Below are 13,157 nucleotides of genomic sequence, written 5' to 3'. Positions count from 1 at the left end.
GAGGTTGAGAGGTATGCTAGGATCCCACAGGTTGGTTTAGCTGAATTTGGGTAGCTACCACTTTGTGGAACCTGCAGTTTTGATCTGTATTTGTAGTGGAAGAAATCACAATAAAGAAACAGAACAAAGGTGATGAGTAACTGGACACATCTACTGACAGTTTTCAATCAATTAAGTGATTACCCTTGATGAGCTCTGTTTTATACTGGTAAGGATATCGTAAAGACAATTTTAAGCCACTGGCTCATTCTTTCATGAAGGAATGTACATGTATGTTACTACTGCTTAAATTTGCTGACCAGCTAAATTCCAGAGTAAATGACTGTTTCATAGGGAAAGCCTGATGAAGAAAAAGATGAAATGGAGACTACATCAATCATTTAGAAGTAAAAAAAAAAAAAAATCACCTCCACATTTGGAAAAAAAGTGTGTATATACAAATTTCTTTGTGGTAAAATTACACAAGTCTGGCAAATGTAGTCAAACATCCTTAAAATGCACAGACAGCACAAACAAAGCATGAGTGGTCAGATTTATGCCCACTCTCAACTGTGAAGATCAGAAACAGGAAGGGAGCACCCTGGGCCACAATACTGCAAGCCTTATGATTCACAGAAAGAACTGCAGAGATATTCATCTACAGTAACTGTGCTGTTACAGAACATGGACAGTGTACAAAACTGAGCCATGGATCAAAACACCCTGTGTCTCAGAGGTACAACTGATCAGTGCAAGCACAAACTAAGTTTTGAGCACTGACCAAACTATCAACACTCAAAACATATTTAGAACACTTTATTCCATGGCAGCAATGGAAACACATACACGTGCTGAATATACGTTCTGTGGGATATAATGCAACTTTTAATGCCTGGAACAATGAAGACCTATAGCACCAACAAAAAGTAACTGCATTCACAGAACACTTGCTTAATAAGCTTGCGAGTGCATGCACTGTGCAACCTTAAACAACTCACAGGCTATAACGCAATCTTTTCTGCAGATGCAGCTGAATTATTAACTTTTACAAATACCCAATTAACAGAGGTCAAGAGAACTGAATGTACCACTGCTGCCTCCATGTGCAATAAAGGATGCACAAACACAGCCCATTTTACATCTGTACGCACTCGACAATCTGGTACAGCAACAAGCACAGCAAACTGCACAGTAGAATATGATTTATTTTAATACTTAAGCCATAATCACTGAAGTCAGTCCACCAGTCCATCAAATGGAATTCAAAATATCAAGAGTGAGGTGAGTAACACGGAACCTGCCTAAGTATTTTAACCCGCTCAGAGATCAATCAACTTAAGAGAAAGTCAACAATTTCTACAACTGAACCCATTCAATGGAACAAGGTCATCAATGACTCTGGTTTCACTAAGTCAAAGCAAAGGCTATAAAAAAGCTAAGAGCATCCTAAGCATGTGAATCCCAAAGTAATGCAGCATATCACTTGTTCACGGGGGTTGTTAACACTAAGTGTGGTGCACTCTACATGTAGAATGTACATCAGAGGTCGGGCATCATTTACACATACATTAACATAATTAGTGGGTGAGCATACATGTTTTTGTAACATTACAATGGGTTTGTGCATGTGCGTGAACAGGTCTATGCACACATGCAACACTGTAAAGCTTAGTGGTGTATTCTCTATGCAGTACAGATGGCATGCTGGAATAAAAGTGCAGGCAGCATGATGTAGAAAATCTTTAATACAGTTGCTTCATCACTCATTCTTGCATATCACTGCACAAACTGCATCCCTTTACATCAACTAAAACCATTGTTATGCCATAGCTTACTGCCCTAGATGGTCTTACTGTCGGAAGTATTGCACAACACTTGCCCATCACTGTGACTATGTGACCTGCTGAGTGGCAGCAACTTACAAATAATGGTTTGTATCTTGCTGTTGTGTGCAGCGTCAATGTATGCATACAAACGGCCATGTCCATCAGCATGCTTTTTACCTCTATGCCAGCTGACCATCAGGCCTCTGATTTTAAGCCCATTCATTCCCACAAACTGAGTGTCCAGATCACAGAGACAAAAGCCATCCACAGTTGCCATCATCCAGGTATCCGTGGAGGTAATTTGTCTTCCCTGGCATTGAAAATAAAGATGCATCTATCAATGCCCTAACCCCTCCCTTGGGCAGAAATCCTCACCACAAGAACTACTACATCTTTCCCATGCAAGTGCACACTTTCACACACCTACAATGAAGGCAAGCCACACGTGTGCCAAGTAATCCAAAAGTATATTCCATGGTCAAGCTGTGTTTTGTTGATCCAATCTATTCCACCCAGGACAGGTACTCCCACCATTTCTACACTAAATTCCAAATACATATCTCAGACTCTAATCAGCCACAGTCACGTCATTCTCAGGGCTTTATCCCTCTAGACCATATGCAGATTCATCTTCTGACCTTGATGCATGCATTAATAATGCCTTTTTGAAAATCAGTAATCTGCAGGAACACTTGCTGGACCGAGAAAGCCTTTTTTGGTCACAACCAAGTTACAAAGTCAATACACAGCAAAATACAAGGGTGACAGAAGTATACAAGTTTATTTCTAGTGTAACACAACCGGGTATAACACATATTGCATTACGTAAGCTTTTACTAGGAGAATCCATGACATGCACTTACTTTTTGTTTTACCAATTTGCATTCAGGAAAGATTCTAGGCAACTATTCCTGCAGGGTTAAGTCTCTGCTCTGTAAGGAGAGCAGGCTATGTTAACAGCGGTACTGTCAAAGCAATGCTCTTCATTAAACAACTTATGTTTCAAAGTAGCAGTACATCTGGTAACAGTCTTCCACTGGCAGTAAGCTCCAGCGTTTGGGTGCCAAGATAGAAAATGCTTTTATGCAGTACTCCAGGCTCAAAGGTGGGATGTTCAGAGCACAGTGTTCTACTGAAGGAATTTAGCTTTATTCATCCTTGCCAAGGCAAACAGTGTCCACAGTGAAGAGATTACAGTATTTAAGAGTTTACTTTGAGAAAGGAAAGTCATCCATTTTTTTTTTTTGCAATATGACACAGTGGTGTTCTCTCTAAAGCATCTACATATAAATTAGAATTTTTTAGACACGCTTCCAAGCAGGACAAGCACTTGGATCAGAATTTTGTGGATAAGCTCTAAATTAAGGGGGAGGAGTTCAACACACATTCCTAATTATTTCAGTGACTGTGTATGTTTTTTCAATGGGAAAATTAACAGTCATGGTATGAGGTTGGTGTAGTTAAACTTGTGCAAATAAAAGCATGGCCTATTTTTTAAATGTTTATACTTGGTCACTTTAGTGAGCCATTGGCATTCTCTTCCTAAATTATTGTTTCGATGTGTACCAAGTAGTGAAACAATCACTATAGCTCATAACACCTAAAATGACAGAAATGCAAAACAAATGCAAATGCACTTTAAGCATTCACATATAAAGGAATTTTGCTGTATGAACAACATACATGGATAAAAAAAGAAAAACTACCCTTTCAGAGCCTAGATATATTGTACACACAAATAAGAAATAAACAAGTCAAACAGAATAAATTATTTTCATAAACAATTCATGTGGCTATACAGAGAAGAAATTACAGGTGCTCATTTTTAAACTCTCTTCTTTATGATATCCAGTAAATTTAAGTAATTTATATATTTCCCCTTAAACAGTCTTAAAAGGACCACAGTTAAATAAGAATAAAACAAAGGTTGCAGCAATAAATGTTCCCACACGTGAAGTAGTTCAGCAGTACCCATATACTTATGGGAACATGAGAACAAGTATTTAGGTGTTTGGATTTATAAAAGTCTTATTACGGCAGCTAAAGATACGTGGAAAGAGATTAAACAATAAGGGATAAGTTAGAAATTCTTGATTATGGGCATAGTAAGATATAGGCAGTGAAATGTTTTTAGCCCCTTTAGTATTGTATACAGATTCAGGCTTTTAGTTTTGTATACAGGTTCAGGCATATATATATATATATATATATATATATATATATATATATATATATATATATATATATATATTGATCTATATATATATATATATATAGATAGATATATATAGATATATATAGATATATAGATAGATATATAGATATATATATATATATATATATATATATATATATATATATATATTTTTTTTTTTTTTTAATCAACCACAGGAGAAGTTGTAGGCCACAATTAGAACTGAATGAATTTATATGGTAGAGGAAGTGGGCAAGAGTTAAGTGGGATAATTTCTTTCTCCCCAGAGAACAAGGTGGTTTAGGCTTACTAGATTTGAAAGGCTACTTTAGAGTTACACTGTTAAGGCTCATATATACAACACAGACAGAAGACTAAAAATCAGAAAGAAAAGAAATAGTGTTGAAACAAATGGGGGGGGGTCATGAAATATGGACAGCATGATTTTGGATGCAGTCACTTAAGGCAAACACTAACAACCATACAGGTATATTATATGCATAAAAGTAACAGGAAAAAATTTTGATAACCAAGTCAACACAGATCTGGAGAGGAGATTTCAGCAAAAGGGATGACTTAATTAGGTGCACAGAAAATAAAGGGTGAGATGGAATATATTAGTAAAAATTAGGAAAGGGGAAAAAGGTACTGGAAGCAAATAACTAAGGAGAGAAAAGCCAGTGTGGATTGCAGATTGGAGAATGCCTTCTCTACCATGAACTAATAAGTGTGTGTAGGCACACAGAAAGGGATAAGGCAGTGTTAAATAAAAAACAGGTCCCATTGAGTCTCAGAGTTTACAGTCAAGTCTAGAATAGAAGCTGTGGTAAAAAAGGAATAATTAGTATGGCATACAAGATAATGCATGTTAACTATAAGAATCAATCAAGACAGGTTAGAAAATACTCTGAAATTAAAATGGAAAGGTAATATACAAATACACAATGAGATGATACTTGTATAGCTCCCAAGTATGCAACAAAATCTAGGTCTGGGATTTGTAAACTGACTTCAACTAATCTTTCACAAGTAAGCAGCAATTGCTGGAGTTGTGATGGAAAGAGAGGGGTACTTAACTTCTAGGTCTTCATCCTAGTTTCTGTTGACCTTAGAAGCCTTTTCTGACCTCTGCTCGCAGAAAACTCTGGCTGCCACAAGTTTATGATGTACACCAAGTATTTCACTGGGATAACATTGCTATCTGATTTCCTATCCTTAGAGGAAAGCCTACCTGACTTGTATGTTGGCCACACCTGTGTGAGATCATGTGACAGTCTATCGTGCTGAGCCACACTGGCCACCATCAAGCCATTTCCAAGGCAGGAGTCTAAAATACCCTCTCCTTTATTCTTGTTGCCTCACTGACATTGACCCAGACAGTCCTCTTATCCTGCTCTGTCTTCCCTAATATGAGCATTCAGGTTCCTTATTATCAACATTAACTCATGTTGCCCTGGTTTTACCTAGTAGGTCCTGTAACTACTGCCTGAATGCACTCTTTTCCTTGCCACCACAATCCTGCTGTGGGGCACAGACTGAGATTATGAATACTGCTTTATCTTTGCACTAGAGTCTGACTGCCATGAGTATATCATTACTTCTGATCACATCCCTCACTGGTCTTCTAAATCCTCTCCCTCACCACAATTCCCATTTCTAGTCTGTCCTGACTCCAAGTAGTAGTCTCTGGATCCCAAACCAAGTAGCTTTACTGAACTGCCCTTTTACTTTGTCTCTTGAATACACAGGATGTTCCATCTCTCCCTTACCATTGTGTCATCCACTTCCAAGCCATGTCTTGTCAGTGAGCCTGTATTCAGTGCAACAGTCCTTAGTTTGTGTTTGGCAGGGTGACAGGTTTTACATCCAAGCTCTTTCAGCTATCCCAGCTAACTCTGGCTGGGCAACTGGACATTAGTCAGCCAAGTAGCTTACTGACCCAAGGCTGCTGGCCTTTATGGAGGACACAGACTGGCTAACAGACACAAACAGATCCCTCCCTCCCACTGTTAGCATAGATGTCTGGCACAATTCAGAGTAGGCCAGGTCCTTAGCCCACTTATCACAGGCAAATACGCATGTCCATCTTTTGGCAACACTAGTCAATGTAACCAAACCACACAGGGCCTATTTTCACATTGAGTGGCTAACCCTGACATGGTGCACAGTCTGTGTTTCACATTCTCCTATCTAGGAGGATAATGCACACCACAAAGTTGATGCTTAAAGCAGTTGGTCTATACAAATCACCCCATCGGGCACCACCCCAAGTCTGTGTTGCTGCCATGACCCTTTCAGTTTTGCGGCGAGTTTGAAGTGGAATCATCCAGCATGTTTTTGGAAGGAATTTCACTAAGACACAGGGAGAAGATGCAAACTCCACACAGTAATTGGCTGGACGTCAGGCTCAAACCCTGTATCTTATGCTTGGGAAGTGAAGACCTTAATCATTATGTTAACCATGTAGAGAGACTTAGCCCCAAATGAAGTAGAGGCATATACAACCAACTGCTCGAAGAAAATAGAGAAACTGGGGAGCAGAGATGGCCAAATTCCTTTAGTAAAAAAAAGAGATTAAGGAAGCCTGTAAAGGGACCAATCCTCCTCTTATTTCTCCCATTTCCTATACAGCTCAAGGATCACCACCACTTCTACTAAATAATGGGAAGGAGACTGAAGGGCCCCCAAACTGGGATTGAAGGCACGGCAGAACCTAGCCAATGGTTCAAGATTGCATACAAAAACCCTCCGACAATGTGAAATAAGGAAATACACTCTTACAGAGGAAAAAAGGAGGATCTCAAAGGTATGTACCATACAGACCAAACCTGGAGGGGGAGAATATGGAGGGCTAGCTCTCACCCAAATCCATCATACAGGGCAAGAGATTCTGAGAGGAAACAGTGCAGCTCACAGCAGATGGGGAAGGCTACAGGAACTCCACACTTACCCAGACCAGATATCTGAAGGAAAGGAAAGGAAGGGAATTTCCAGACATGGAGTTGCTGTCCAGTTAACTGGATTTTATACAGGTCTCCCTGCAAGGATGAGATATGAAGAACTCAGCCCAAACAGCTATTCTGTCTAATATGGGGCCCCCCAAAGGATTACAGGCTGCCAGGAGCTGACATTAAGCCATTTTTGGAAAAAAAAGGAGAGGGAGAAGGGAAGACTCCCTGATGTGATGTCCCTCTGCCTACAGCAAAGGGGGCTTGGACTGAAAGACTGAGCTAGACTCCTCTGGGACCCTTCATTAGGAGGATCAAAACCTGAAAGAGGGAGGAGCTCCACAAAGGGGGATATGGATTCTCGCACTAAGGAAGCAGATTGTCCAGACTACAGAATGAGAGAGTTGGCCTACTCCTACCCACCCCATGTCACTAATGTCAGGGTGAAGGAGGAATGAAATCTTTACAGAAGTCTGGTCTGCTACTGTACAAAAGAAAGGGCAAAGGGGGGAAGAGAGAAAGCAACAACATGGACAAAAAGGAAGGAGGTTTAAGCAGGGGTCTCCACCCATTCCCACAAAACAGACTCCCTTGTCAATCCAGATAGAGGGAACCAATGCTAAAACCGTGGAGGCTCAATGGCCTCTGGCAGTAGACAGAAATAATGACCCCTCTGAAGCCTAGCCTGAAAAAAAGGAAGTGATGACTTTGGGTCACCTGTCCTCTCCAAAGGGGCACCTTCAACAACTTCTTCCTAAAAAAAGTAGGAAGGCAAGGGCTGGTGCAGCTGACCTTGAGGGAGAGGGGGGCCTACTGCCTCCTACCTTAAAAGGCATTGTGAAACGGTTGCAGTCCCTGGATAGACAACCCACTCCCTTCAAAGAGGCATCCATGACATGGGCCAGCTGGTGCCAAATAATCTAGCCAGGACAAGCAAGACATCTAAAACAAGGCAGAAAAGCAAATAATCTGTCAGTCACTAGAAGCTGCAAGACTCTCCCTGATCTCTGACTCCAGGAAGGCATTCCACACTGTCAGCCATACCTCAATAAGGAAGAAATTAAACATGGGCACATGGAAGGCACAGGTAAGAGTTCTAATCCACAGAGAGGCAGAAGATTAAACCTTTCAGCCCAAATTATGCCACCTCCTATGCCACCCTGTCTGGCGGCTGGGGAACAGATAATTTAGATGGAGGGAAGCCTGTGGCCCCCGATGCTCCAACAGAAGTTAGCCTGGGAATAATTAGTAAGTTTAACACCCAGTCTGCTGAAGGGAGACTATCTAACAATGCCACCAACCCAGATAGCCCCACAAACAGCAAAGAGTACCTCCAGATTTTCAAGCTCACCTCCTCCAATGAACAAGAGGATCAGCAAGACTGGAAGCATTTTCCTCCCTTGGGCAAGGATGAGTAAAAGTAGCCTGAAGCCTCTTTCCAGGCTGCAACATCTAAGGAAGAAGCAGAGGATGGCATCATCCTGAGACCTCATCCCTGCTGAGAGTGAAGGCTTCTCCCCTCTGAACCCCAAAAGAGAGCCTTCTAGTGATGAATCTGCTCTCTGATCCTGCTCCAAAGACCTGGTCATGCTAAGGTTTATGTGAGCTTGGTGAATGACAAGGAACAGAACAGCTGCTTGTACACAAAAAGTTGGCACACGCAGAGGCTTGAAGCAGGCGGTCAACTAAGATTTCAGCAGGTAAAATCCCGCACTCGTGGCTCTCACTCCTAATAAGGATCAGACAAGTGCCCATTCTTTGAGCTGTAGACTCTAGCTTGGACTTTAACAGGGCTGATCAATCCAGAAGGGATGATATGAGGATTATGTGAATTTCCTCATGTCATCTGTTAGATGGAGTAGATTTGCCTTGGAGTAGTCTCTGATGATGAAGTTGGGAGTTTCTATTAAGATATGGGTTTATTGCACTGTGGTCAGATTTAACTAGCAATTTGGTAATTACAGGTACTAAGCATAGGGGCACAGTAGGTTGATGAAAATGAGCTCCAATATTTTTGAGTCCCTTCTTGGGGTTTGGTCTAACGAGTTAGCACTAATGAAGACCAGGAATGTTTGTACATACTTATTTGCAGAGATACAGATTTCTCCAATTAATGAAGGGTTATCTGAAGTCACGCCAAGAGGACAGTTTTGGGCTGTATAGTGAGGGATGTCAATTTCTTTAGCTATGCCTCACGGTTCACTGGGGTCAGCAATGATGTGATACTGGATTTTATCATGAGTAGGATGGTGAGGAATTCAATGGTCATTATCCTGTATTGACAGCCTGGATATGAAATGATTTCTTAGGAACACAGATATACCCCCCCCCCTTCAGGTTACACCTTCCAATTTGTTATTTAAGAAGTGGTAGACATTAAATCAGCACAATGCAGGAGTACCTTCCCTTCGCTGAACCCATGTTTCGGTAACTATGCATATATACATTTTACAGGGTTAAGAATGCCTGTAAGGAGTGCACCTTTTTTGAAGTCTTCCAGCATTGTGCAGTACCACCTTAACATTGTTTAAGTCCGTTTGGCTATACAGGTAATCTGAGGAAAATGTGCCTTCCTAAAAAAGGCATTATGAGGAGGACAAAAACCTTGGCCAACATACAGAAGTTATGAGTGCATCACTAGCAAAACAGCTGAGGGATGTCAATTTGTCCATCTTTATTTTCCTTAGTCTCCTTCTACATCCCATCCCGGACCCTCCGTACTTCTAACCAACAATTACTTGATGTCTACCACCCAAAAAGGTCAGTAGGCAAACTACTCTACAAACACTCCCTTGCCCATACTTTGAACAAACTTCCCCTTGACTTACGTTCAGCCTCCCACACCTCACACTTTAAAAATGAACTAAAAGCTTATTTTCTCAATTCCAGGACCTGCCCTTGCCATGACCCCACCTAGTCTTCCTTCCCTTTATGTACCCTCAAAAGGTCCATACTTAGTACCTTATTACACCTCTCTCTCCAATGTGTCTACTATGCATTTGCATAATTTTATACAAACAAAAATATTTCATTGTTGACCTATTAAACTATATCAATGTAAAATTATGTTACTAAGCTTCTTTTTAATGCAACTTTAACTTTATGCATGTAACCCAACATATGTGAATCTTTTTGCTATAACTGCTATTATATCAATATTGTTTAAAATTGTACTTGTTTAAAAATGTACTACTGGAGCTTTTCTCCTCGGGTCTCCACTGAAAATGGGCCACAAGCCCAGTTGGACAAACCCGGTTAAGAAATGTTAATAAACAAATAATTATATCCTCCCAAGACTGACATGGATTCCCCACAGCCAATTGTCAAATGGCCAGGATTGGTGACAGCTGACAACTGAGCAAATATCATCTGCTAAAACAGGGAAGGTTGGAAGTGAATGGGGACTGCTCATTTATAATCTACATATCTTCCTATATGGCAGCCAAGATGTCTGAATCCTGTGTATGGTGGGCATCTATAAATGAGGATAACAAAAACAAAGTGCATACTACAAAAAGAGAAAACAAAAAAGGAAACCTAAACTGTGAAGACATTTTTTGGTGCAACTCCAAAACAACTATGTACATGAAAAAAAGAAATGTACAACAGATTCAGTTATTTCTGTGGCATTTTGCTGTTGTAAAGATCTGCAACAAAAAAACAGGTAAAACTAGAGCTCATACAGAATGACACAAAGAAAATTATGGCAGTTCTACCAAACAGTAAGATCTTCTAACACATGTTAATCTACAACATGGCACACAAAACAGTACTTTTTTACAGGGTGACAATACACTTTCACTAGAAATGTTAAATTAGAAATATCCAGACATTTAAACACTTTGTGGTGCATTTCAACAAAAAAGCACAACTGAAAAATGGAAATTACATTATTGGGCTTCCTTCTACATGGTCTTTGTCATAAAGTTCAAATGTTTGGGTTCATAACATCATAAATGTTACAAGGCAACTAAGCTGCAAGTCCAATACTGCCTTGCCAGTCCCCTGCCCCCCATTTGGGCCAGGCTAGTCATACCAGGGATAAATTTAGGAATACTCATACTACTGTCTTGCTCCTTTTTAAAGGCAGACAAGCAAGTCACACTGCTTCAACTGGACAGGACGTTTGTGCTTGAAGCACCATGGGTTACATAGCCTTTGCTGCATAAAATAAAGGGTTAAGAATGAATGGTGAAGAATTAACGCAGGAAAATTAATCACTTAAAAGTGTGTAAGTGGTCATACCTTGCCATAGTAATCACTCAGCTGATACAGTGGAATGTGGTGAGTTCCTCCATACATATCAATAACCTCATCATCTGGTACTGGTTCAAGTCCCCTAGAAAAAGAAAGTTAAATTAGAAACAAGTCTACTTCGACATAAATTTTGTACAACTCAATTGCATTTTCCCCAGAATATAAAACAAATATTTTGGAAACAGCTTACTGCAGCATCTTTATGAGGATCTCAGTAAGCAGGTGAAAAAACAGTTCGGGCACATAGAGTAAGAGTCTACAGAGCTTATAATAAAGTAACCCTAAGGTCAGTATCAATCGGCAATAATACAGATGTGCAGAATAACTATTTAACCTAAACTGTTCTCTCTTCACTCATTTTATTCAAGGAAAAGGGAGAAAAGGCTGCAACCTGACTGCAAAACAAAGGCATTCCCATGCCTGATGAAAAATAAACAAGCTTGATGAATTCACTAAGCTACCCAGCTGAACAAATGCTAAGAAATTAACAATGAAGGCCAGTCATACAGGCCAGTGCTGCCTTCAAAAGTCTCTGTCAAACTTTTATACAGACATGGACTTTTTTCTTATTTTGTCAGCTAATCTAGAGAATGGCCCTTCCTTGATTTCATCCTTTTGCCATCAGTAAGTATTCAGCACATTTGCTTCAGAAATTGGTGCACTTGCGGAAGGCTGTGCACCTGTGATGATGACATCATAATATAAAACGTCACCTACACAAGTGTGCTTATTCTGCAAAACTCACCAGTCCTAAAAAAAATGTATTCAATTCCAAACAGTAAGCCGGGAGGGGCGGGGGATCATTACCATAATAAAAATAGAAACTGAGCCCAAGAATGCAGTCTCACCAACAGAGACCCAACTCTCAAGTCCCTGCTGAAACCATAAGAGTAGTAACCACCAAAAACCAAACACTCAGAGCAATAATTTTTTTGCTCCAGTCTACCTTTGACCATTGCCTACCCCCCTCATTTTCTGGAGTACTAACCCATTCTTTCCCACTGTGCAACAGCCATATGGCTAACTCATTCTCTGGGGACAAGGGGCAAATGTACTCAGAGCAGTGCTACCATTCTCTAGGAGGATAAGGGCTCTTTAAGCCTGGGTTCCCTGTTCATCAGCATCCAAAGATTACTGGGCAATGAACCTTTGTGACTCATACTACACCTCACAATGACATGATCAACTGAACCTGCCTTCTCCCTGTAGACAAGCACATCCGTGTGATCCCTGATTTTTTTTTTTTTTTTTTTTAACTTTCTTCAAAGTCTTTTGGGTTTCTATTACCATGATGGGAATGGACTCCATTCCCAAGTCAAAGTACGATTAAAGTTCATTAAATTAGTATTGTTTCAATCTTTGATGTCAGCCCGAAGTGTTCATCGTAGCACCCATAATGTGCCCAGTAATGACGAATCCTGCAGTTCGCATGGAGTTACATGGATTGGTAACATGTAAATACGACTGTCGATTCCTTTTTATAAGATCCATTGCTCCTACTACTACTGGGGGATGGGAGGGTGGCCTAATGGTTAAGGTGTTTGATTTACAAACACAAGGTGCAGGGTTTGAGTCTCACAAGGGATAATTGGCTAGGCTTAAAATGGCTTGCAAGGGCAGTTAGCTTAGTACTTACCTATGAACCTATGAACTGTCTGGTATCCTTCTTCCACATTGCTCTCATTTCTGCCTGCAAATCCTGATATTTTATGACTCGGTCTCTCTCTGTACACAAGACACTGTAGTCACTGGGTGTAGCGATTTCAATAACCAATGCTACTTTTGTCTTCTTTTAACGAATCATTATATCTGGGTTTCTTGCATCTGTCTTTTGAACTGTTGGTAATGGGTGATCCCATGTGATGTAAATTTCATTTCTATGATGCTTTGTAGCTCATGTTTCTAGTGTTTTTCAGCTACTTCAGTACCTTAATGTTTACACAATCTCCAATG

At 40.4% G+C, this 13,157-nt stretch overlaps 1 protein-coding gene across 1 annotated transcript in view; it reads right to left on the bottom strand.

The window, feature by feature from the left end:
* Positions 1 to 13,157, bottom strand: part of NT5DC2 (5'-nucleotidase domain containing 2) — a 996,759-nt gene that overhangs the window by 747,820 nt on the left and 235,782 nt on the right. Inside the window, exon 5 of the mRNA XM_044078885.1 lies at positions 11,193 to 11,286. Coding sequence (XP_043934820.1) covers positions 11,193 to 11,286 — 94 coding nt within the window. The remainder of the gene's footprint in view (positions 1 to 11,192; positions 11,287 to 13,157) is intronic.

This window comes from Protopterus annectens, chromosome 7.part1, assembly GCF_019279795.1.
Source record: "Protopterus annectens isolate FY-2018-M chromosome 7.part1, PAN1.0, whole genome shotgun sequence".
Lineage (NCBI taxonomy): Eukaryota > Metazoa > Chordata > Ceratodontiformes > Protopteridae > Protopterus > Protopterus annectens.
The sequence above is the reverse complement of the archived record's forward strand: the minus strand, read 5'-3'. Positions and strand labels throughout refer to the sequence as shown.